Here is a 26,577-nt window from a genome sequence, read left to right as displayed (position 1 = left end):
GGAACACAGTCTTGCATCAGCAACCAAGACAGGAGGACCCTGGGCAGTTCGGGAGGAGAGTGTGGGTTTGGGAAAGCCTGGCCCCTGTAGATGGAGGTCGCCGCCATCACGTGATTCTGACCCCATGAACCCAGGGTCTGCAGAGTCGACTTGTGCTCCGTAGAGCTCTCAGGTCTGAGTTTGGAAGCAGATCCCCAGGCCTGTCTTCCACGGTGCTTCTCTGTGGGTTCCAACTGCCAACCTCTGGCTTAACTGAGCACTTAACCATCTGTGCCATCCAGGGACTCTGTAGACATTAAACCAAAAAAAAATCAAACTCATTGCCATCGAGTCAATTCTGACTCATAGTCACCTTTTTTTGGACAGAGTAGAGCTGGTCCACAACATTCCCATGGAAATCTTTATACTGGCACAGGACTGGGCAGTGTTTCATTCTGGTATACATAAAGTCACTGAGGTCCCTGTGAGATGCCTTGACAGCACCTAACAACAACAAATGTTTATGGAAGCACACTGTTTAATCTTTCTCCTATGGAGTGGCTGGTGGGTTTGAACTGCCAACCTTTTAGTTAGAAGTCGAATGGTATAATCACTACATCCCCAGAGCTCCTCTGTAGACATTAGGAAGATTAAAAGCAAAAAATAAGCCCTGGTGGCATGAGATTTCTAAGAAGTTGTTGAAGTAGTAGGGGCATTTTATTTGCACAGAGGTCATAAGTGTCGTCTTCTACTGAAACAGGCTCTCCCAGGGGCCCTGGTGAGCACTAATTTGCAAACCTGTTGACCTTTTCATAAGCCATGGATCGTCTTTCTTCAAATACAGAATTGTCTTTAAAGTTGAGAGAATGGATGGCAGAAAAGGTTCAAGTAGAGGTTAGTTAAAACCTTTGGTGATGATTTCACTAAATGCCTTATTTTGCAGAAGTGGAACTGAGGCTCAGAGAGGTTGGGCCCGGTGAAGGCAGAGCCAGCGCAGCCACCCAGGAGTTTAACTCTGCCAAGTTAGCTCACCACACCCTGCCTGCTCCCTTCCATGGCTATAGAAACAACTTGCCCTTAAAACTTTGCGACATTTATTTTAACAGTTTATGACACTGACATCTGAGCTCAACACCAGCTCAGCATTTTAAGACCTCTGATGGTGCTCAGGAAACAGTGACTGAAGGGGTCCTACACTGTTCCTAAATACAAACAAAACCCACTGCTGTGTCATAGCGACCCCCATCGGTTTCCAAGGCAGTAAATGTTTACGGAAGTAGAATGCCCAGTCTTGCTTCCTTGAAGTGGTTGGTGGGTTTGAACCACCAGCCTTCTGGTTAGCAGTGAGATCTCTTAGGCACTGTTCTTGCTACCAGAGTTCCTTCTATTCCTAAATAGGGGATCAAAAAGACAACCATGCCTTGAAAAAAAAAGTTGCTATCTTAAAGATTCACCTTCCTTTAAATAAATGAATAACAAAGGTAGGACAGTGATTTAAGGGGCTCCTTATCTGTTTCCGATTCTTGGCTGGGTTTTCCCAGGAGCTTGAAAAGGAGGTGAGGCACCACCATCCTAAGGGTCAATCAGAGAAACTGAAGATGGCACTGCCTTTGTTCCTGCTGGTGCTTCTTTGAAGCCTCAGGGATGCTCCTGACCTCACTCCTTTCCTGCAGCCCTCCTGGGGTCTGATGTAACTCTTTTTACCAAAACACAAAGCAAACTGCCTACATTATGTGAGAAAACTCTGAAAAACCTTTTAAATGCCAGTGGTGCAAAAAGGAAAAAGTAGGGAGACAGTAGCGTGGATCACCAAGAGTAAGAACAAACTGTTTGCTGAATCTTTGTCTGTAGCCCTGACACAATTCCAAAGCCCTGTTGGTTGAAACCAACCACATTACCCACCTTAATCAACTTTGTTGGCCCCTTCTCTATCCCGAATGGCTAAAACCTGCTGTTGCTTGTGGTTAATGCCTTCGGATTGAGCATGAATCCCTAGAATGTTAGTAGTAAGGTTTTCAAGGCTTGTCAGTTCAGGCCCCACATTTTATAAGCCAGACAGAAGAAAGTGTGTGTTCAGGGCCATGAAGAGGCGGCATTGGAGGGGGCAGCTTAGGGGGAAGGAAAGGGCCCTACAACCCTGCTCAGTGACAATTAACTTTTTTCCTTCTTTCATCACATCTTCGGTAAATTCTGTTTGCTGGAGTCCCTTCCTACCTAATCTGTGTAAGAGGTCAAAATAGGACCTGAGGGAGAGAGAGAGTTCCGTAGCAGAAAAGCTCTTTTTCTGAATTGTTTTCTGAGTGTTGGCATGGTAGAGCCCTATTCTTGCGCAGAATTCTTCCAACCACCCCTCACCCCAGGAGGAGCTCTGATGTTGACTTGCTACAGGCAGCTGCTGGCTGGGTTTCACCCCCTGATTCAGGCTCCTTCCTCCGTAGTCCTCCTGCAGCGCCGAGCAGGCAGCTGGGACAAGCTGTGTTTGTGCCAATCTCAGCTTCAGAGGGAGATCCTGGAGGCAGTTTTAAGAAACTAAAGACATGGAAGGTTGCTTGAATAACAAATCTGGTAGTTTGGGGAGAAGGGAAGGGGGAGGGGGAAGTGACTGCCACAAATAGGTGCAGCCTGTAAGCATTGTTGGAGCAGTTTTGGATTGGCTGAGAAGTTTAGATCGTTTTAGGGGATTGGGTTTTTACACGCTGGCCTCAATACTGTATTCTCCCCACCCCCTTTACACTTGGCACATGTGGAAGAGAATCATGTTCTCATGAGCACAGGAAAAAAAAGAGAAATTACTCTGTGTCTGTACCACATCTTGGTTCCGCAGAACTGTAACTTACACGTGACATTTCAAAATCCTGTACTTAAAGTTGGGTTCATTTTGTATACACTTTACTTTCTTTTGGGAGTGGGGAGACATCTTTGTTCATAGGCATTCACCTTGGACTTGGGATCCTGAGGCCTGACTTTTCACCGGGAATAAACAGACTTTGAGTGCTTTCTGTGTATGTATTGTACTTCACTTTCTCTTCCACAGTTACTGGAGTTTTCACCAAAGCTACATCTTCCTCCTTTACTTGGGAATAGATTTCACCTTTTTCATCACTGCAGTTTTGCCATCTTTAATACCTTAGTTTCACTTCTGCCAAGTGCCTGGCTCCTCTCCATTCTCTAATTGTGGACTGAGTCCCGGGCAGGAGGGTGTTTAATAGTCCTGCCTTACATCCTGAAACTCCTCTGCCCATAGGGCGACACATAGGATCAAAGCATCTGACTCAGCCAGGTGATTCAATTCAGTGGAGACACTGATTGTCACCTGCTGAAGACATGCCTCTGATAGAACAGCAAAGTGCTACCATGTATCAATATATAAAACAGATTTTTAAAACTTGCTGCTGTCCCACTCTAAGAGAATTTTTAAAACAACGTGCTTCCTTGCCCATTTTTAAGTTGGCATGTAAAAATTTCTAATAAGTTCAATAGTGGCAGAGGCTATAATTTCTGGCATATTGTATGTATGCTTTAAGTTTTTGTTCGTTTGTTTTCATCTCTGTTTTGATCAAAACTTCAGAGCTGATTTAACGTAACTCAGTAATGAAGAATGCCCTCTGTATAACCTAACTGGCAGAGTGAGTTAGGTTATCAAACACATCAGCCAAAATTAGTCTGGCTTTTTGTCAAATAAAATCTGGCTTCATTTAAAAAAAAGAAAACTAATAGTCTTCCCTCTGACAGCATCTCTTGTGAACGTTAATAATAATTCTGAGAGAGAGAGCTCGTGGGTGGTTAAACTGGTGGATGATGAGACATGAAGCGTCATGTGACCTGGCCATCGGTCACAGAGCTCTCTCTGCATCCTTGTTCTAAGACTCTCTGGGAAATCTCCAGTTGTCCTGTGTGATGCTCCAGGGACTTTTATGCACTGGGCAGCTCATGAAGATAAGATTTGGAGTAGGTAATGTGCCAGTCATTTGACTACTTCCCACTGAGGGTCCAGGCTGCTGGAAACTCTTGTTTTCTCTGTGCCATATTTTATGTTTCAAGTATCCATTTTCTTAGTTACTTCTGAAAGTGATTATTAACCTCATCTTGACCAGGTTCTGTTGTTGTTTGTAAGTTACCATTACCAACTGTGTATATTGGTGGTCCCTCATACCAAGAAAGCTAAGTGTAGTTACAGTTGTGTTGTAATTGGCATGCAACCCGAAATAAACACTACTGTTCTACCAGATACTGCTGGCTTATGTAATGCTGTGGTATAAAGAGAAAAGTGTGCTGTATCAGCCCACAAGGGAATCAAAGGCACAAGGCAAAGAGTTTCAAAAGAAAAATATTGGCAAGATATAATCGAACAAATTTTCATTGGTCTCTGTCATGCTGGTTAAAGGAGATTTGAAGGGAAATAAAGCACACTATTTCTTCTTCTTACTTTGGATTTTATTTGTTCTTTTTCTGTTTTCTTAAGATCAAAGCTGTGGTCATTGATTTAAGACCTGTCTTTTCTAATATAGGTATTTCCTGCTAAATTCTATTTTGGCTGCATCCCACAAATTTTGATATATTCTATTTCACACCATTCAGAATAGCTTTTCATTTGCCTTTTGATTCCTTCTTTGACCTGTAGAGTATTCAGAATTGTGTTATTTAGTTTGCAAACATTTGGGGATTTTCCACATATCTTTGTTACTGCTTTCCAATTGAATTGCACTGTGGTCAAAGAACATACTTTGTATGAATGGAATCCTTTCAAATTTGAAATTTATGGCCAAGAATATGTTCTGTGTATACTTGAAAAGAATGTGTATTCTGTTTTTGGGTGGAGCGTTTTGTAAACGTCAGTTAGGTCAAGTTAGTTGACAGTGTTGCTCAAGTCTTCTGTGCCCTTACTGATTTTTGTGTGTCTACTTGTTCTATTAATTATTGAGAAAGAGGTTAAAATCTCATTATAATTGTGTATCTAGCTATTTCTTCTTGCAGTTCTATTGGTTTTTGCTTCACATATTTTGAAGCTTTGTAATTAGAGGCAAGAACATGTAGGATTTTATGCCTTCATGATGTGTTAACACCTTCATCCCTGCAGCAACCCTCTCTTCAGTTCTTGGTGAATCCTCCTAGAGATAGTGCATTGGTGGCATAGTGAATAACAAATTTGGCCAAAAAAGTCAATGGTTCAAACCCACCAGCCACTCTAGTTTGCTTCCGTAAAGATTCCCAGCCGTGGAAACCCTATGAGGCAGTTCTACTCTGTCCTAAAGGGTCACTATGAGATATGAACAGACCTGATGGGTGGATTTGTTTGTTTTGATTTCTCTAGAGATAATCTTCATGGAGACAAGCTTAGAAATAAATTGCCTTATAGTACCTTCTCATTTGTGCACTTTGCTTTCTTCATTTAACAAGATATTTTGAGGTTATTCCATAACCATATGTAATAGCTGTGTAGGGTTCTCTTGTACAAGTGTATCACGATTTATATACCCCTTCCTCTTTTAAAAGAAGCTCTGGTGGCGTAGTGCCTAAGGCACTTGACTGCTAACCAGAAGGCTGCCGGTTCAAAACCACCAGCCACTCCTCTGAAGAAAGATTGGGCAATCTACTTCTGTAGTGATACTGCCTCAGACACCCCAGGAGGGGTCGCTATGACTCAACGGCAGTGAGCCCTGGTGGCATGGTGGTAAGGCATTTGGCTGCTAACCACAAGGTCAGTGGTGGTTCAAACCCACCAGGTGCTCTGTAGGAGGAAGGTGAACTATTTCCTTAAAGATTTACAGCCTTGGAAACCTGATGGGGGTCACTGTAAGTCTCAATTGATGGCAGTGGGTTTTTTTTTTTTTTTTTTTCCCTCCTCTTTTAAAGAGTTTTAGATTATTTCAAATTATTCCTTATATTATACATATATGATTTCCCACATGTGCAAAGTAGAATTGCTGTGTCAGAGAGTTTGTGCTTTTGAAATTTTGGTAGCTGTTAACCAAATTGCCCTCTGGAGGGGTTGCAGGTACTCTTGCAGCAGCCTGTGAGAGTGCAAGGTAACTTGTTAGACTCTCTACATGCTTGTGTTTTTGAAATGATGGTTATGAACTCTGTATCAAAGGGTCACTTTTTGGGGGGCAGGGGTGTTCTGATAGTAGTCATTGCATTTGTCTGTCGTGAATTAAGAAACGGATGGCCAGAGATGAATTCCTTTTTATTCACAATCATGTTTCTCAGTAAATCTACAGACTTTAACCTGTGCCTGGGTCTAGGTCTTAGACATAGAAAGGACTGACTTGGTCCCTGCCTCTGAAAAGCTCACAGTCTAGAGGGAGACACAGGAAAAGAAGGAGCTAAGCTGTGCTAGAGCATGCATTGTATTAGGCATGGTTGCAGAAAATTAGATAATGGAACAAGGTAAAGTGTTGGTAGATGTCTCCTGAGTGTTGCCAGGGACTCTTCATCTTGTTAAACTTGATGGTGAATGGCATCCCGGAAGCTGCCCAGGTGGAGAGTAGGAAGTCGGCTCCCAGCTGAGGAGCCAGCCTCAGGATGGATTCCGGGAGGTGGGAGTCTCTTGTGGAGGTCGCAGGTCCGCACCTCCCCGCGGAATCGCCGGCTGCCTGCCTGCTGGAAATCGTCGGGCAGTGTGTGCCTGTGATTGGTGGGATGCTGCTGCTTGCAATAACGAACACGGTAGTGTCGGCCGAGGTGATTGGCCGGGCCCTGCTGCAGTGAGAATGCAGCCTGGATGCTTGGGTCCTCGGCCTGGGTGATCATCATTAGTTGAGCGAGGACAGCTGAATAATTGGGAGCTCGAAGTTGCTGCCACCTCCGGAGAGGTCTGTTTGGCTATTACTTACCACCCCCCAACCCCCTTTTTTTTTAAAGCCAGACATTTTATCATCATCTACCTGCAGAAGTGAGTTTTTATTGCAGAAGCTGCAGCTGGTCTCTCCTTGTTGCCAGCTCCTCGGCCAGGCTCATAGAGAGCTGCTTCTCGAACCATCGACAGTAGTGCTAGCAAATTTGAAAGAGTAGGCAACAGCCATTGCATGAAGGGTCCAGCCTTAGAACTTCCCCAGGCTAGCTTCCCAAACAGCTGAGTAGCCGGAGACACTTGGTGTTGTGGTCACATTCCTCCTCCAAAGTGAACAGTCACACTGGTGGCGTTTGCAAGGCTCTGTGATGTTGCAGATGCTGTGGCATTTTCTGTCTAGCTTTTTCCCTAGCGCTGGGTGCCAAGGCTCCAGAGAAGGGAACGAAGTCAGAGGCACCCATGCTCCTGCTCAGGGAGACCAGGTGTCAAGCTTTCTGGGGAAACAAAACGGAAGGGCTGAAGCCACGGACAAGAGACCCACCATATTGCTGGTGGTCGGACCTGCAGAGCAGTTTCCTAAGGTAATGGCACCCTTAAGAGGACCTCCTAGTTTAGGAGCTGGTCTGGATTCATTTTCCTAGAAAAACTGGGGGTGTGGGGAGGAAGGGAGGACTTTGAAATAAATCACTTTGGTATGGGGGGAGGGTAGTGCAAATCTCTTTCTGGGATCACTGTAACTCTTTATTACCCTGTTATGATCACCCCAGGGTGGCCTGTCAGGGAGGAAAGGTTGAATTCAATAGAAGATTTGCCTTAGGATTTGTCACTGTGGCCCCGAGAAGCCACTTGAAAGTGTGGGACAAACTTTAAAGTGCAGGGAGGACCAAGCTAAGATGACAATAGAGTGCCTTGAAAGGTGAACCCAGTTGCCTGGACGTGAGGAGGAAGAAGCCTCTGTTGTGAGTCCTGAAGGTCAGACTCCCCTTGCCTGGGGCCTGTGGAGGACCAGCCTTATCTTGGAGATCTGGGAAGGAGAGAGGGGAGCCCTAGAGTTGGGTCAGAGAGGAGTTGCCGAGGCTGGTGCCCCTCAGAATGACCACAGCCGCTGCAGTCACAGTCTGTACTGAGCACCAAGGCCTTGTCCATCCCTGTGTGGGTTTTCTCATTTAATCCTCAGAAGAGCCAAGGTAAGTGGTAGCACACCCGTTTCGTAGAGGAGGAGATTGAGGTGCTGAAAAGGTTAAATAATTTGCCCAGGGTAAAGCAATTAAGGAGCAGCAGAGCTGAGATTTGACCCAGATCTGCTGGGAGCTTTGCCGAACTGTCTGCCTTTCCCTTAAGGGAGCAGTTGGTAATGTGACCAGTTTGAGGAGCGGGCTTTCCTCCCCCAGCACGAGGGGCCTTGTTCACCTCTGAGCTTTGGTGATTGAGAATTTTCTCTCCCCTCTCAGGATGAAAATCAGCTGGCGAGGGAACAAGAGTCTGGTGCATAGTAGGTACCCAAAGCAGTTTGTGGGATTGAATTGCTACATTTAAAAAATAAATTTTCATGTCTCTGTCCCTAGTACGGAGGGCCTTTTGATGCAACAACTTTCGCAGTCCTGTAGACATTGAGAACCTTAGTCTGGGATGTCTCCTGATTGTCAGGGGTCTTAGAGAGTCCACGTTAGGCCTGGGGTGTGCATTCTTAATGTGCTCCTAGAGGTCGGTTTTAGACAAGATCAGAAATGGTGGTTGAACCTTTATCTACAGATCGGCTTGCCTTGTGGCCTCAACTAACTGGCTGCCTTTTAAAATCACCTACTTTTGCCTTTAATAATTAACTGTTCCATTTCCCAGACTCATCCCTGCACCTCCTGCCTGCTCAGGCTCCCAGGGGTTGCCTCACATCAGGACTTTCTGTTCTGAGCAGCTTAGCTCCTGGCCTGCAGGCCCAAGAAGCTGAGCCCCAGACCCTCCCTTGGCTCTCCTCCCCAAGAGGGGGATGAGTTGGCCATGGGGGGAGAGCTGTTGATTTTAACTTGGGTTTTTTAACCACCCAGCCACCCAAAGAGGTTGATTTGAAGCAAGAAAAAAGGTATACGCGGGGCAGTGTGAGCTCTTCGAAAGCAGATAGATGGGATTGGCTGGTAGGAGCGGGTGTGCGGCCTTCTCCCCGTCCGTGTCTTCTCCGAGGGTGTTTGGGGTTTGTGATCACTGGCTGATCCAGCCCGGCCTCATCATTTCTCTCGGGAAGAGATGTCCAGAATATCACAGAAACCTCACAGAGAAGCTCACTCTGGTTTTCAGGCTTCTCAGTTTCCTACAAACCCTGTTTAAATATGTCTGCTAGTGAGTCAGGTTCCTGTGAGCTTTGTTCTAGGAACTAGTCCAGTCTTTCCCTTTATCTTTGTCTTACAGTTAATCTGCAGTTGGAGAAGGAATCCATTACTCTGGAGTAGGAGGTGCCCTCAGCGGCATTCAAACTTTCAAATCCTGAGGGGCTGTCTTCTCAGAAGCTCAGAGAATTTTGCTCATTGTGTGTCTAATTGCCAAGTGTAGGCAGGTTTCATTGGAAACCGGCTCCAGTGGGCTGTCATGGCAACCTGATCATCAAATGACACTGCGGCCACAACAGCGAATGAGGTTTGCGAGTCTGAAGGGGGGTGGGGCTTGAGCAGCCGGATGCTGGCAGGGCTCCTTCACATATTAATATTTCTGCCTGGGTCTGAGTCATTGCAGAGGAGGGGTGAAATGCTTTATGACCCAACGCTGCACTCCCAAAGGCACTGTCCCTGCCCTCTTCTTACTCATGCTCTTCTGGCACTTTAGGAAACACCAGTTTTTTGGCATGTAACAGTGGTAGAACAAGGTAAACCTACTGTGATGTTAGCAGCCTTGAGAGTAAGAGGATGCTCATGAGAGGAACTGGTACCTCAGAGATTAAATGAAATCCGATACCACTTCATTCTAAGGGATCTAGAGTTGCTGTTGTTTCTGAATATTAGCTGTTACAGGAATAGACACCAGAGGAGAGGAAACAAAAGTAGATCTGGGTCACAAAATTGGAATAAGAAAGGGGAGAGAGAGCGATTCAGCACATCATGCCAGGATTTTGGAGAGCTGGAACTGGTGTGAAACGTCAGGGGTGGAACACGAGCCCTGTGTTTGTCGTCTTCCTTACTGTATTTCTCGCGGAGTGCTCAGAAGCTGTAGCACGGGTGCAGGTGTTGATTGTTTCTCAGCTAAGGCTTAACTTACTCAAAGAGTTCTGGTGGCACAGTGGTTAAGGCACCAGCTGCTAACCAAAAGGCCAGCAGTTCAAACCCACCATCTGCTCTGTGGGAGAAAGATGAGGCAGTCTGGTTCTGTATAGATTACAGTGTTGCAAACCCTATGGGGCAGCTCAACTCTGATGGCTGTGAGTTGGATTTGACTTGATGGCAGTGAGTGGCTTTTGTTTTCAAAGTGGCTCAGGTTGCACCTTTCCCACACGCATACATACGTGTGTGCTTCTTTCCAGTATAAGTATTGATTGATGGCTTTGTGTAATTCTTAGTATTGGGTGTCCAAGCGTTCTTTCAGCACTGAGTTCTAAAATGTGTTTGGGGGAGTATAGGTCCCTGGTACTGATGTAAGTGGATGTTGTAACAAGAGCCCTGCCCTGGGTGCACAACTCAGCCTTGCGCTGACAGGCTTTGGGCAAAGCAAGGTCATGTCTCTAGGCCTGTTTGCTCATCTCAGAGATTAGGGGGTGTGGTACCCAAAGGCCCTCCGGGCCCCACAGGATGCAGTTCCAGAGATACTGAGCATGGCCTTAGACACGAGGTGCCTGGAGATTGTCCCCTTTGGAAGAATTTCCAATTTCTATATGAAAATGGAATTCTGAATTACCTGTGCCCCCAGGAGGATGCGTGGTTTAAATTAATGAGCAAACACCTTGTTAAGTTTGTCCAATGAAGACATTCTGATGACTCAGTGTCAGTAGCAAAATAAAAATCAGAATCCCTTACTAACACTAGTGTTGGAATTAATGTTACCCTGTAAAGGAACATCTTGACAGGTAGAACTTTCTGAAATGTCAGAGAGCATTTTCTGACCCTAGACTCTCGCTGGTTTGAGTACAATGGGAAGCATTCTAATCGAGATTCTGGTCTGTTTTTCTAGAAAACAAACTGGTGTCTTTGGATGATGTTTTAATAACTTTTCCTTACAATACAGAATATAGGTTTTGTTTTTTACTTGGTATCATTTTCAAATCTCAGATTTCTTTTGTAAATACATCACTAAAACCTAAAGGGACAGTTATATTTACCAGTATTATTTGAAAGAATATACTTCACTGGAAAATGAACATCTCCAGTTGGATCAGGCGGGGGATCGGGCAGTGTTTCGTTCTGCTGTGCATGGGGTCGCTATGAGTCAGAAGCGACTTGACAGCACCTAACAACAAGAAGTTGGATGACTTAGTCACTTGAAATTATTGCCATTTTGTTATTGGAATGACTTCACTCATCACTAAAATTAGATACTTCAGCAGATCTGTGTAACATTTTAGTTTCAGAAATAAACATGAATAATTCAGCAGTGGAAGACCAGCATTTTAAAACTCAGCTATCTTTTTTCTGTGTGTGGGGGGGGGGAGGAGAGAGAGAGGGAGAGAGAGTGCGCTCGAGCGCAAGCGCACTCTGGTAGCATAGTGCCTAAGGCATTTGACTGCTAACCAGAAGGCTGGCGGTTCAAACCCACCAGCCACTCCTGGGAAGGAAGATTGGGCAGTCTATTTCTGTAGTGATACCACTTCAGAAACCCGAGGAGAGGAGTTGCTATGAATGGGATCTGACTTGAGGGCAGTGAGTTTGGGGTGTGTGTGTGTGGGTGTGGTTGTGTGTGTATGGGAGCTCTGGTAGCATAGTGCCTAAGGCATTTGACTGCTAACCAGAAGGCTGACGGTTCAAACCTACCAGCCACTCCTGGGAAGGAAGGTTGGGCAGTCTCCTTCTGTAGTGATACGCCCTCGGAAACCCAAGGAAGGGGTCGCTATCAGTTGGATCCGACTCAGTGTCAGTGAGTTTGGTTTTTTGGTGTGGTTTGTGTAAATGTGAACCTCTTTTGAAATAGTAAGTTATCATTTTGCATCGAATATAACCCCTCATCAGGGGTTAATATTATATATATTATATAATTATATAATATTATATATATATATTGACTCTTTATGACAACAAATCTGAGGGTTTGGTCGAGAATGGCCATGTGTTTGTTCCTTGAGGTCTTTGAGGCCAGCTAAGCCCTGTGTACTTACTCAGAAGCTACTTATTCAGCACCTCCAATGATTAAGACAATGGGCTAGTTCCAGACAAAGAGGTATAAAGGTTTGAGATAATAGCTCTCTGCCTTCAAGGACCTCAGTAGTAGAGATAAGATGTGTATTTTAAAAAGCCCCAAAGGCAGAATATTCTGGATTAGACAGTTTAAAAGACAGTTGAGTGTCATGGATTTAAGTCAAGGCGATTAGGAATTGGCCTGGAATAGCCAGAGCGGCCTCTGGGCACCTTGTCAGATGGGGGCCTCTAGTAGAGTCCAAGATCTGTTTTTACTGACTCATCAAATCTCTTTTAGAAGAGCCTGCATGTCTTATAGTTTGTTACATCTATTTCCGATTGTTGTACATAAATATCAGTATCTCATTCTAAGATCCTCTTAATGAAAAGCTTTTTAGTAATTTAAGAATTTACATTTAAGTTTGATGATCCCCAAATTATAACATCCATTTTTATCTGTCCTGGTACTGAGAAAATGCAGCCTATATTAGGAAGCAGTGTGCTGCAGGAGAGCAGGGGTGAGGCTGATTCCGTTCTCCTGGTGACGTGGTCTCGTCCTCCGCAGCCTGTGTTCTACGACACTCTCCGTGGGGAAGGAGTGAGGTGGAGGATGCAGGCTGGGCTGGAGAGCACCACCCTCACATAGTGACAGAATCTTGGGGTTCCATTCATTTGAATGGAGAGGGCTTGAGGTTTCTCTGGTCCTCACCTAAACCCGATACCCTAGAGCAGTGTTGGTCAGTAGAATATTGTGTAGCAGTGGGATGTTCAGTGACTGCACGTGGCCATTGAGCCCTTGAAAGGTGGCCAGTAGGACTGAGGATCTGAATTTTCATTTAAATTTAAATTAGTATTGAACAGTACGGGAGCTCTGGTAGCATAGTGCCTAAGGCACTTGACTGCTAACCAGAAGGCTGGCGGTTCAAACCCACCAGCCACTCCTCGGAAGGAAGGTTGGGCAATCTACTTCCATAGAGATACCCCCTTAAAAACCCAAGGAGGAGTTGCTTTGAGTTGGGTTCGACTCCACGGCATTAAGTAGTAGTAGTAAGTATTGAACAGCACAGTTCTTGATCAAAGAGCTATGAGTGCACTGAATGTTCAAATATTCTGAGTGAAAATAGGCTTTGAAGACAAAATCTTGGGTCTTGTGTGGGGTCCCCATGAGGTCGTCATGAGTCAAAATCAACTTATGGTTTGGTTTGGGTTTATTGTGTGGCCCTCGACTGACCCTAGATTGGTGTCTGAGGAGTCCCTCAACACAAAGACCTTTAGACTCTACAGCGTCCTCTTCCCACCCCCGTCATGTCAGCTTCTTGGCACTTCTGTGATCCCTCAGTGAGCCCTTCAGTGGAATAGGTTGGTTCTGAGGTGCTCGGATGGCAGAGAGGCCTGGAAATACTAGAAACGTGTGAGCCATGAGCAGCTGGGGACTTCTCTGGAACTATGCCTAGAAGACCGTGTGTGGCCAAGGTGGTGAGACCTGGGCTCAGCCAGCTCAGGGGCAGAATGAAGGAGCCCGCAGAGGGGTCTACTCTCCCGGAGGCAGTGTACCCAGCCCTCAGGCACCCCTACCCCTTCAGACTCTGTCCTCACAGCCAAGCTGCGTCTGTCTTCATCGGGCATTGATTCTCCGTCCAGCCACATATTTTCTCTGTTGGGAATGATTTACTAGGGAGAGAAAACCGTTGTGTTAATGTGACGCGTTTGGGGACCTTGTGTAAAAAATATGTTGTCAGCTGTTTGTTACTTTGAAGAGGTTGGTTGGTGGTAGGAGGGGAAAGATTTGTTTGAACTGAATAAACAGGAGCGCAGAGTGCTCAGCCTGTCTCGGAAGAGTTAACTGAAGGAGCAGGTGACGTCAGTCACCATTTGAGCAATCTGCTGCCACCCTTCTAGTCAGGGGTCTGTTCTCATTGGCGATTGGCAAGGACCTACAGTGGGTGGATTTTTTTTTTTTTTTTTTTTTTTTTTCAATTAAGTAAAAGGGCAGGGCTAAGGCAGCCAATGACAGCTGAGCCCCAGCATATCTTGTTCAGGTTTCCCCGGCACAGGCAGCATTTCCCACTCTTCCCGCTGCTAGAACTTGCTTCCTGGTGGTGGGCGAGCACCCCACTTCCCTGCCGTCATGCTCTGCCTGTGCCTGTATGTGCCGCTCATGGGGGAGGCTCAGACCGAGTTCCAGTACTTCGAGTCCAAGGGACTTCCTGCCGAGCTGAAGTCCATCTTCAAGCTCAGTGTCTTTATCCCCTCCCAGGAGTTTTTCACCTTTCGCCAATGGAAACAGGTCTGTTACCTATGCAGTGACCGTGTCAGAAAGTAAAGGCCACGGGATGCCTAAACAATGTTGGTCGAATGAATGGTGTAAGAGGGTTTGCATGTGTGTCGTGGGCCCCACCAAGAGGAAAGAATGTCTGAAATGTGGCTACAGCTGGTCTGCGTCACGGAAGTGAATGGCTTTCATGTGACTGCCAGGAAGGTTGAAATTATAGGGGAAGAACTCGTGGGAGGTGAAATCTCCCAGAGGAATCCCCTTGCTGGGGGAGAGGGTTTTCTGAGAAGCACATAGGTCTGGGAAGGGGTTTGGGGTGGGGGCAGAGGCCAGGAGAGCACAAGGGGAAGGGCGGAGAGGCTTCTGTTTGGAGGCCCAGGAGCTTGGGACCGTAGAGTTGTGGTGATCACTCCCTCATGACGGCTGGAACTGGCAGTGCTGTGCCCAGGGCAAAATGACAGGCAGAGGTGAGGGGAGCGTCTCACATTCCAGACATGGCTCTCAGACATCTCTTTAGAGTAAAGAGGCAGCAGGGGTCCTTACCATTTTAAAGATGGGGAAACTGAGCCACTTAGGGTCTATGGGGGTCCCCTGCTGCTGCTGCTGCTTTGTCAACCAGAGTTCATGCTTTCCCCAATGCTCGCGATGGCACTGGGGGCTGGCCACTGCAGGGAATGGTGACTTGTGCATCCCAGCAAAGTTTTGAAGTAGAAACAAGAACTTTGAGACTGTTCTGAACTGAGCACATCATCAGGTTGCCTGGACCTCAGAGCATCGACCCGCAGCGAGGCCCACGGATTGGGGATTGGATGGCCTCGGTGGCAGAGCAGCCCAGAGATCAAAGAGCTTCACACATAACCTCACCTCCTCCCCAGATGGCCTGTAGATTCTATTTCTGCTCCTGCCATAAATCTGGGGTGACAACTTGTATCACTCTTGGCTAAAAGCATAAGAGTCTGCAGGAAGTTAATATAACTTCAGGTAGCAGATAAGCTATGTACCAGCATCTGTCCAACCTTCAGCCATACCTCACACTGTATGCCTTTTGATCGTGGGAAGGCACAGGGTACCTGTCCAGACCTTCCTTCTCTGAGCATGTCTAGAGGCTGAGCAAAGAACACATGTGCCTGAGAGAGAAATCATGGTTTTAATCATTTGAGAGTGGGAGCTAGCCAATGGCCCGTTAATTTTCAAGCTTCAACTGCTTGAAAGACTTTGAAACTCATTTTGGTTTATGGATAATGAGTGTATTTCTCTCTGAGAGCATCAGGGACCCAGGAAGACTGTACCCGTTTTCCTAAGGAGATTCTCCATTCTAGTTTTGGCATGATTCAGGGTGGTGTTGGGTTGTATTAACTCACCTGTGACCCCCCACGCCCTTGTGCCTAACCTTGAGGATGGCATTCGGATATCTAGAGAGGCAGCTCTGGGTTCTGACAGGCCTACCTCAAATTCCACCCACTACACTTCACTAGTTTTGTGATCTTGAATAAATCACTTGACTTCTCTGTGCATCTGTCCTATGTAAAATGGAGGAAGTGATAGTACCTGCCAAAGCTGTCGGAGGGTTTGCTGGTTTCTTAAAGGGACAGCACTTAACACAGCTTGTGCACGTGGTAAGTGCTCAGCAAATGGTCACGCTTTTATAGAGAAAATCCAATTGCTGGACATCCAAAATGGGTTGGAACTGCTAAACCAAAGCTCACCTCCTCAGAGACCAAAGAATAGGGCCTCTTAAAGGTCACTGAACTATTCTAAATAGAGCTATCCTGGTTTGAGTGCTAGGCTGAGAGAGCTGATGTTGGTTATATCACCAGTTTCCCTGAGATTTAGGACTGGCAGTGCCATCAAACCACATGCCTGAGCACAGTTCCCCTGGCAGACACCCTCTGGCCTCCAGAGTTCTCCCTGGCAGGGTTTCTGCCGAGCAGGCACTGGCAGGCTCCGCTCTGCCCTGTACCTTTGTTCTGGACACTGGCTTTCTCCTGGGCCAGTACCATTTTTAGGGGTAGAAAGGGCAGGCTGCAGAGAGAGTTCCTAGTAGAGGCTGGAGCTCCAGCGTCCCTCCCACATTTGGCAGGAGCACGTGAGGCTGAAGTCTGTCACCAAGGATGGCTCTGCGGAGGGGCCGAGCAGCTGACTCTGGGTGAGGACACTTGTCCTGAGAAGGTGCCAAGCCCTCCAGAGTTGGCCTTTGTTGGAGGGCTGCCCCTAGAAGCTCCCTCTTTCTCTTTACCTCTGAGGGAAACTGGATGAGCTCTTGCTTGGGCTCTGACCAGCACTTAAGGTGTAAGTGGTGGCTCTGGGATATGGGTAGATGCCTTGGTGGCTTTGGGAGCAGACCAGGAGAAGCATCTTGTGTTGCTGGCCCTACCTCTGTTCATGGATTAGGACTGTTTCCTTGGGTCGAGCCCTGTAAGGGACAAGGAAAGGCTTGTTGCGTGAGCTCAAGGACAGAACTTACTTTTGTTTTGTAGAAAATTGTACAAGCTGGAGATAAAGACCTCGATGGACAGCTAGACTTTGAAGAGTTTGTGCATTATCTCCAAGATCACGAGAAGAAGCTGAGACTGGTGTTTAAGAGTTTGGACAAAAAGAACGATGGTAAGCGTTGCTTCTAGGAGCCACCTGCTGACTCGGTCTTGGGACTCTCTCGGTGTGAGCGGCTTCTCACTCGCTGCCTTTGTTGTTGCAGGGCGCATTGACGCACAGGAGATTATGCAGTCTTTGCGGGACCTGGGCGTCAAGATATCTGAGCAGCAGGCGGAAAAAATTCTCAAGAGGTAAGTGTTTAGCCAGCCTCGATTTGTTTTAACAAAGGTGTGATGAAAGAAACACTTCCCGGACTAACTCTTGGCGCCATTCATTGTGTCAGCCTAGTTTCTCTGAACTTTGCCTTCTCCTGTTTGCAAGGATGAATAAGTCACCCCTCCCCAGACCTGTAGTTCAGCTCTCATTTGAAGACTCACAGATCACCTGGCGTTGTACCCATCCCCCAGTGACCCATGAAGAAAAAACACTAGTTGGGGAAGATTTCAAGTAGGTGAAAGGAGACCGAGGGGCCCACCATGCTGTACCTGGTTTAAGGTGGATTTCTTCCCTAAAGCTAGTAACTTTATTTTAATGCTGTAAGCCAGCATGTTTCCAGTGCAGTGGTGAGCTGGGCCCTATTTAGGGTAGTGGAGGTGTTGCTGTGCTGGGGATCACATGGAATAGCCCTAAGAGGGCCTTTCCCTCTCGGCTAAGCCTTTCCCAAACGCTGAGGCCCTGGTGCTGGCTGGTCCTGGGGCCAGCAGCCTCTGTGCGGCTCCCCAGGGTCAGTCACTGTGGAGGGATTGTGTCTCGTGCTGTGTGTCCGGCGTCTTTGGGTGTGTGCTTGCCTCACTAACACCTGCTCCGAGCACTTATTTGTGTTGTTTTTCCTCTCTCCTCTGCATCCTTCTTTGTCTGTCTGTCAGAATACAAACGGGCCACTTCTGGGGCCCGGTCACCTAGTAAGTATTCGTGTCACCCTGGTGACTGCCTCCCTCCTGACCAGAACGGGGTTCCTGCGGGCCATCATATCACCATTTTTGTGCAAAGTGGGGTGTGGAGCCACCTAGACTTTTCTCATCGGGGGCAGGGGGGTCACTGCCTCCTTGGCTTGCCTGGAGGTGGGAAGTGCAGCTGACAGATTGGGGGTGTCATCAGCCAAGGACCCCCTCGGGTGTTTACATGGCAGCCATGCGTTTGTCTTGCAGCATGGATAAAAACGGCACAATGACCATTGACTGGAACGAGTGGCGAGACTATCACCTGCTGCACCCTGTTGAAAACATCCCTGAGATCATCCTGTACTGGAAGCATTCCACGGTGAGACCCCCGCTCTAGTGCCCGATCACGATTTCTCTGTCATCCATTTGCAGACTCCCTTCAGCCTTGTAGAGCCATCCACACGCTCCCTCTGCACCCTCTGTGTTCTACATGCTGGCCAATCTGAGCTGCTGGAGCATTCCACACACAAGTCCCCTGCTGGGAGCCCACCCATCCCTATATGCTGCCTGTCCTTCAGGGTCCATTTCAAATACCCTTCCCCCCGATGCTTCTTGTTCTCCCAGAGCTAGTGGGCGCTCCTAGGGGGCAGGAGTCGGGCAGAAGAAACTACTCTGTAATGAGAGAGATATAGAGCTATTGCGTTTCCCCTCACCACTGCTCCGTTTTTGGGGGTCGTTTATCTATATGGCAAAAGACTGTCTCCACAACAGTGCCCATACTTCACTTTCACCTCATGTCAGAGCTGTCATTCCACGTCCAGAATACAGACCTGTGGCCACGGTGGCCTCCCTGCCCACGAGCCCCCTTCTTTTTCCTGGCCTGTCCCTCTCTGCTGGTCCTTGCTGAGCACCCCCAGCACGCGCACCCTTGATGTGCATCAGCTGGGTGTCTGTCTGTCTAATCTGTCCTGGATTGCCAGCTTGGAGAGGTGAGGCCAGAGAGAGGCTTGTCCTCATCTGTCTCCTCAGTGCCTGAGCCAGGGCCTCTCCCTCCAGGGACACCTGGCATCTTTATTGGGTGAAATGAAATGGCCATCTCCAGGGGTGGGCGCTGTCCCATGTCTCTGGACAGCAGCCCTGGGGTCAGAGGTGGCTGGCGAACTGGTGAGGAGGCCTCCCAGAAGAGTGGGTGTTACGCGGGCACCTGAGCCCTGACTGTTTGCTTAGGACTTGCATAATGTTCTGCCAGCGGGATCTGGTTACGCATCAGGTTTCAGAGGACTTGTTCCCTGACTTGATCCTTTGCATACAGGCTGCTGATCCGCAGCTGAAATGCCTCTGTAAGCTGTTCCTGCAGGAACTCCCCGGTGGCATTTGAAAGGGCTGTCAGATGATTTTATAACTCTGGATATATCTCCCCACTTCCCTCGGATTCTATACCTGGGCCTCTTGAAGGCCACAGACAGGAATGAGAGCTTGGCCCACCTCTAAGACAGTGACGGGGAGGGGCCTCAGTCGGCTTCCTACCCGGAAGCCTTGGCATTCTCACCACCTGTTTGGTGCCTTGGGATGCAAGCCATTCTAGAGGGTGGGAGCCTATGGACCCAGTCAGCCTGCCAGAGCTTTCCTGAGAGCGTTAGGGGTCTGCTTCTGCATATGTACTTTTACCTTCGTTGTTCTTCCTCACAGATCTTCGATGTGGGTGAGAACCTGACAGTCCCCGATGAGTTCACAGTGGAGGAAAGACAGACCGGCATGTGGTGGAGGCACCTCGTGGCTGGAGGCGGGGCAGGGGCCGTGTCTAGAACCTGCACGGCTCCTCTGGACAGACTCAAGGTGCTCATGCAGGTAAGCAGGGAAACGGGCCCAGACACCCCTGGGCTTGGTGGGTTGGGTAGTATTCCCCTCCCTTGTCTGCAGCCCAGCTTTGGGCCCGTACTTGTCTAACCCAATCAAATAGCCTGTAATTGTTGCTTGGACAAGGGTAACATTAGCTCCAGGCTTGGCTGGCCTTTTGCACATAGTGATCTAACGTTATCTGAGGCACTTGAGCCAGGCATCGTGTTACAGGAGTCAGGACTGGTGGACCCAGTGAGAACTGGGGTGTGGCAGGAACCTCCTTCCTTAAGCACATCTTGAAGGGCTCCACATTGAGGGGGAGACATGAGCATGTCCTCACCTAACCCAGGAGCCAGTTGGAAACACCCATACTGCTTTGGCTGGGCACTGGATTCCACGTCCACAGAGCAGAGATAAGCCAGGCTGATGTCAGGGGCAAGATTGTGAAATTGACCTGCACGAGGAAGTTCTGTTGGACTATGGAATCTGGCTAAGCATTGGCCAGTCACCTCCTCATCCCTCTGTTGTGTCCTAGCACTTTGTGTGCGGGAGCTTTCTTGGGAAAGGTGTTGTTTCCCCACTTCCCCTTTATCCTTCCAGGCCTCTCTTGGTCTAAAGTCTGTTGATGGCTGGATGTGAATTCCCCAGATTGTATTGAGGCAAACCTGGGTTCCAACCCTAGCACCCTCACTTCCCAGCTGTGTGACCTTGGACAAGTCATTTCATCTCCAAGGCTTCCATTCCTCTCTGAAATTAAGAGATTTGAAGAAATTGCCTACTCAGTTTGGTGTTTTATTTTGTTTTTCTGGTCAGTTTTTTTTTTTTTTTTAAATACCTAGGAATGTTTGTAGAGATTAAAAGTGAAATGCCGCATACCTGGATTGCTTTAAAGTAATCCAGCAGGATTTAGAGAGCCATGGTTTGATCATTCCTTTTATATATACTCTTGCGTATAAAAAGGCTCAATTTTTTATTTTAAAAAGTAGTCCCCAAGGACACAGGGAAGAGGTAGCCATGGGGCGGGGGGGAGTGGGAAGAGAGCTGTTACATTGTGGGAGATTGCAGTCAATGTCATGAGGCAAAATGTATATGAACTGCTGTATGGAAAGTGAATTTGCTCTGTAAATTTTCACCCAAGTCACAATAAAAATTTAAGAATTAAAAGGAAAAAAAAAAGCAGTCCCTGTGGAGGTGTTGGGCATAATGTCGGTACACAGTGATGCGTGGTAAAAACTAGTTGAACCCAAATTAGTCATGTTTGAGCCTCACAGTTGGGGTCTTCAGAATGCCAAGAGGTCAGAGCCTTCCCACTGACTATGATCTGTTGGTCAGTAAGAAGAGCTGCTTTGCCCAGCGACTGTGGGCCCCAAGTTTGTTCTAACGGCCCCAAGTTTGTTCTAACGGCCTTGCTTCCCCTCCCAGGTCCATGCCTCCCGCAGCAACAACATGTGCATCGTTGGTGGGTTCACCCAGATGATTCGAGAGGGAGGGGCCAGATCACTCTGGCGGGGCAACGGCATCAACGTCCTCAAAATTGCCCCTGAGTCGGCCATCAAATTCATGGCATATGAGCAGGTGAGGCCTGGGCTCCCCACAAGAGTCCCCCCATGCTGTTTACTGGGCATCCCCTGGACGAAGTCCCCACCCTGCTGGTTTCAGAAACCGGGAGTGAGTCGTCATACCCAGGGAATGTGAGAGGTGGGAGGCCTGGTTCTGAACCCCCTCTTCTGCCAGTGCCACTTGGGGCCAGTTCCTTCCATTTCTGGGCAGTGTAATATGTGCCAGAGACACTGGGTCACAACTGAGATATTTCCCAGCTTTCTACCTGACTGGCTCAATACGGACAGCTGGGAACAGGGGCTCTGGTCTCTGGGTGTATCATTATGTCTGCTCCCTGTTCTAGATCAAGCGTCTTGTCGGTAGTGACCAGGAGACTCTGAGGATTCATGAGAGGCTTGTGGCAGGGTCCTTGGCAGGTGCCATTGCCCAGAGCAGCATCTACCCCATGGAGGTAAGGGGCTACTGTGGTCCTGGCCTGGATGATGCCCCAGGAGCAGGGAGCAGGGACCTAGGGGTGAGGAGTGGGCTATGCTTATGCTTCTCTTCCTCCCGTCGGGTTCTGCAGGTTCTGAAGACCCGGATGGCCCTAAGGAAGACTGGCCAGTACTCAGGCATGCTGGACTGTGCCAGGAAGATCCTGGCCAGGGAGGGTGTGGCTGCCTTCTACAAAGGCTACGTCCCAAACATGCTGGGAATCATCCCCTACGCTGGGATAGACCTAGCCGTCTATGAGGTGAGGTCCTGGAGGGCTCAGGCCCCCTTGAACAAGCTGAAGAGCTTCAGAGCCCGCCCCCACCCATTGTCTCCAAACAGTCCTGTCTCCCCTCTGCACCACTGGGGAGGGGATAGAACAAGTAACACCGCCAACAGACCCATCTGTTTACTACAAGAGTCTGGCACAAGGGCTCCTGTCACACTGCCTGCCCCCTTTAGCTCCAGTGTATCATCCTGAGCCCTGCCTCAGGAGCCACACCCCAGGGCCCAGCAGCAGAGCTCCAGAACAAAGTCGCCTTCGAGGCTCCCTGCCCTAAGCAGGCTCTAGATCAAGGAGTCAGACCTTCTGTCTGAAGGAAGGAGGTGCTCTCTCTACCCCATTCCTCCTCCCTGGTCTGTCCAGGAGTCCCCACTGACAGCAAAGACAGTTTGCAGATAGGCAAATGAGTAAAGTCACAGGGGCCTTGGATCCCACGTGCCCAGGGGGCAACCTCCTATGTGAGCCCATAACCCCTCTCTGCAGCCACCATTTGCCAAGGGGATCACCGGCACCATGGCTTATCTCTTCCCTATTTCCAGACACTCAAGAACGCCTGGCTGCAGCGCTACGCAGTAAACAGTGCAGACCCCGGCGTGTTTGTGCTCCTAGCCTGTGGCACCATGTCCAGCACCTGTGGCCAGCTGGCCAGTTACCCACTGGCCCTGGTCAGGACCCGGATGCAGGCGCAAGGTAAGGCTGGTCCTGGGCCTATCCCCAGGGGCCTGTCCCACCAGGGGATGAGCTGGGATCTAGGGAGGTGCTGAGGCAAGGCCCTTGATGTATGGGTGGGTGGTCTCTCTCATTGCAGCTTCCATTGAGGGCGCGCCGGAGGTGACCATGAGCAGCCTCTTCAAACAGATCCTGAGGACCGAGGGGGCCTTTGGCCTGTACCGAGGGCTGGCCCCCAACTTCATGAAGGTGATCCCCGCTGTGAGCATCAGCTACGTGGTGTACGAGAACCTGAAGATCACCCTGGGTGTACAGTCACGGTGACGGGCTGGAGGGCCACCCTCCCAGCGAACTTGCTGATCCTGGACCTGCAGCCCCAGGACACGTAGCCATCTCATTCTGTGAATGTGCCAACACTAAGCGGACTGAAGCCAAGCTGTGAAAGCCTGGGATGTGCCTGCAGGGGAGGAGGGAGTTGGTATGCCCACCGGGTTTGTCCTGCTGACCCCACCGATCCTCACATCGATTCCAGGGGCGACCCATGGGTATTCCTCAGGGTCCAGGGGTCAGCAGGATCCAGGCTCTTGCACATAGGGTCAGGGACATTTCCTTCAGTGCCTGCCAAATAGCAGAGCTTGGAAGACCGGCTTAGTTCTTCCATGTCCCCCTAGCAGCCAGACCATCAGCCAGGCTTCTTGCCCTCTGGCCTGCTGAGCGCATTCCCAGGCCAGGCCCACTTTTCCTCCTGCCTCTCTGCTGTTTTAATATGCTAGAGGGGGGCTACCCACCCACTCCCAGCTCTCCTTGTCTCCCTCCCTCAGTCTCGTGGTGAAAGGATATTTCACCCGACTTCACCAACTTTGTTTCCCTGACCTGCTGGTTGTCGATGCTGACCTCGTCATGCAGGAAAAGGGCTGAGTAGCTGTCGTGCTCACCTGAGCTCACAGCACATGGGCCCTGGATGCCATGTGCATGCAGGGGTGGCCATCCTGCATCTTTGTCACCTGCCGTCACGGCAGAAGGCTGGTGCCAGGGCCTGGAACCCAGAGGCTCTGTTCCTTGCTTGAGGAACTCATCATGCTCTGAGCCAGCCCTGGCCTCTGACAGGACTGGCACCAGCTCAGCGCCAAAGTCAATGTTGCTGCTCTGTGGCATGAGGGTGATGGGGGCAGTGTTTCAGGGCGAAGGCATGTCTGCCCCATGTCTTCCCCCCTGGTGAGAGAAGGAAAAGGTGTTAAAGGCCTTAACTATGTATCGTTGGGAAGAGTTTTTGTTCAGAAAGACAAGCTGGACAAATGTACAGGAGTTTTACTTCCAGAGAGAAGCAAAGGAGTCGACAGTTGCGCTGATTGCATTAAAGTCTGTTTCTGATGCCCCAGGGGATTTATGTCCAATCCCAACTCGGGCAAAGTGGGACCAGCCTCACATTCCACTGAAGCAATGTATCACACTGCTTGGAGCCTATTTATTTTGTATTTATTTGAACAGAGTTATGTCCTAACTATTTTTATAGATGTTTAATTAATAGCTTGTCATTTTCAAGTTCTTTTTGTATTCGTATTTATGTTCATGGTTGATTGTACCTTCTTGGCACCCAGTGGTAGGGATGGGGAGGGGAAAAGAGAGAGGGGCCGTAGGAGCTACCCTGCCCACTATCCACAGTTAGGTCACGTCTGTCCAAAGAAATTCCTCTTGGAACTGGAGGCAGAGAAGAAAGGGAAGAAGGGCAGTAGGAGCTGGGTCTCCACTGCTGGGCAGCTGCCTGTTACATGGATGTCCCAGAAGGGATGAGCCCAGGAAACCTCACAGTCTGAGGGCCTAAAGGCCTGTCTGACTGGGCTGGAAAGATTGGGAGAAATCCCAAGGATGTTGAGAGGGCAGTCCAGGTTACTTCCTGGACTCAAAGGTGGTGTCATTTCACCCTTTCTGAATCAAAAGGTAATGAGGTTCCTCTCGGGTGTGGGTCTGTGGTGAGTCAGGTGCTAGAAGGGAGAGTGACCGGGCCCCCCAGCCCCATTGGTAAAGTGGGCTCACTCCCTCCCGGCCCTCTACCGCCCCCCCATGGATAATGCTGGTCAACTTGCAACTCAGCAGTTGCACTTCCATTCCACCAGAATGGCCTAATGAAAATTTAAATAGGATGCAAAGATCAATGCAAAAATTATTGTTATATATCAATATGTATAGTTACAACTGGAATTTGTCAAAGAGAAAATTAAGAAAGAATTGGAAGTTGTCATTTAAAACAGCCTTCTAATAAAATTGTTTCAAAGCTGACGACGGAACCATGAGTTTTGTAATTGGGGCTGAGGTGGGGGGTGGCGTTCATGTGCTAGGTAAATCCATTTTTCTCATTGGAAGCATTGGCAGCCAATGCCTGTCAGCTTCTTGGAGATACTCCCTTTAAAGGTATATGTGTATGTTAGATCTTGGGGTGCTCAGTGCCCACTGAGCTGCTGAATCTGGTGGCCACTCCTCAGCACTCATCTGATGGAGCCTGTCTTGGGTACAGCTGAACTCTCCCTCCTGCTGGAAATGCCTCTAGAAACTGTTCCTCAGTCACATAATTGGTTTCTCCCCATCGTTAGACCTCTCCTCCTTCCACTCTTAATGATCTCATTCAGTGTCATGACTTTAAATCTCTAGATTACCCTCATTTTATCCTTGAACTAACTACAGATCCATAAATCCAACTGTGAGCCCAATGTCTTCACTTGACTAAGGCATCTCCAGTCTAACATGTCTAAAACCAAACTTCCTTTTCCCCTCAACCCTGCTTATCCCATCCTTTGTCCTCTTCCCAGCAAATGGCAACACCTTTTAGTAACTTAAGCCAAACTCTAAAGTCATCCTTGCTTTTCCGCTCATTTTAGGTCAAATCCATCACCAAGTCCTGTCAAGCTCTACCTTCAAAATATATCTGGAATCTGACCACTTCACCTCTGCTACCTGGCCCAAGCCAATGCCATTTCTTACCTGAACTATTGTGGGACCTTCTAAACTTGTCTCTCCAGTGCCCCTTCATTCTCCACTCTGAGCCACTGACCCAGAGCCTAAGTCTGGCTCCTGTCACTCCCTTGTTCAGAACCCTCCAATGAATAGGCAAACCACAGAGTATTTGCAGTACATGGAATCTGGCAAAGGATTTGTATCCAGAATATATTAGTTTGTGTCCCACAATGTATAAGGCAACCTAGGTTAAAAATTGGTACTTTACATAGGGCACAAAAAGGCTTAATTGTTAGTTGTCAAGGGAAAGCAAAACCATAATGAGCTAACACTACACACGCAGCAGTGACTCAGGCCAGCAACTCTTGAGTCTAGCGAGAACATGTAGCAACCAGAACTGTTCGTCCACTGTTGATGGGGAGGTAAAATGTTACCACCTTTTTGGAAAACAGCCAGTTTCTAATGAACGTCATTTACCTAATGACCCAGCAATTCTACTCCTAAGTACTCAGTCCTCCTAAAATGAAAATGTCCACAAAAAAGACCTGTGGTTCATGCCAGCTTCATTCATAAGAGCCCAAAATGAAATAGCCTAGATGTCCATCAAAAGGTGAGTGGATCAACAAGCTGACAAATTCATGCATTGGAAGGCTAAAACAAATGTTTCAGACACCATATAACTCACCACATGTAAACTATATAGTGAATAAACCTGAATTTAAAAATAAACATCTTTCTGGTATTCTTTGCTTTCAGCCAAGATGCATCTGACATTAGCAGTGATACCCCTCATTCCATGTCCTCTTCTGAATCCAGCTTGAATTCTGGAAGTTCTCTGTCAATACTGCTGCCTCCATTTTTTAATTATCTTCAAAATTTTACTTGCATGTGATATTAATGATATTGTTAGAAAATTTCTACATTCTGTTGGATCACCTTTCTTTGGAATGGGCACAAATATGGATCACTTCAGTTGGTTGGTCAGGTAA

At 48.2% G+C, this 26,577-nt stretch overlaps 1 protein-coding gene across 1 annotated transcript in view; it reads left to right on the top strand.

The window, feature by feature from the left end:
- Positions 1 to 22,963, top strand: part of SLC25A25 (solute carrier family 25 member 25) — a 31,034-nt gene extending 8,071 nt beyond the window's left edge. The window contains exons 2-11 of the mRNA XM_007944286.1: positions 16,822 to 16,948; positions 17,040 to 17,127; positions 17,803 to 17,838; positions 18,085 to 18,196; positions 19,507 to 19,665; positions 21,079 to 21,231; positions 21,560 to 21,667; positions 21,782 to 21,949; positions 22,510 to 22,660; positions 22,779 to 22,963. Of these exons, the coding sequence (XP_007942477.1) occupies positions 16,822 to 16,948; positions 17,040 to 17,127; positions 17,803 to 17,838; positions 18,085 to 18,196; positions 19,507 to 19,665; positions 21,079 to 21,231; positions 21,560 to 21,667; positions 21,782 to 21,949; positions 22,510 to 22,660; positions 22,779 to 22,963 (1,287 nt within the window). The remainder of the gene's footprint in view (positions 1 to 16,821; positions 16,949 to 17,039; positions 17,128 to 17,802; positions 17,839 to 18,084; positions 18,197 to 19,506; positions 19,666 to 21,078; positions 21,232 to 21,559; positions 21,668 to 21,781; positions 21,950 to 22,509; positions 22,661 to 22,778) is intronic.
- Positions 22,964 to 26,577: the final 3,614 nt, after the last annotated feature.

The sequence above is a fragment of the Orycteropus afer genome, unplaced genomic scaffold (assembly GCF_000298275.1).
Source record: "Orycteropus afer afer isolate SDZICR_OR568_19922 unplaced genomic scaffold, OryAfe1.0 scaffold00123, whole genome shotgun sequence".
Lineage (NCBI taxonomy): Eukaryota > Metazoa > Chordata > Mammalia > Tubulidentata > Orycteropodidae > Orycteropus > Orycteropus afer.
Note: the sequence above shows the minus strand (reverse complement) of the source record. Positions and strands in the feature narration are given on the sequence as shown.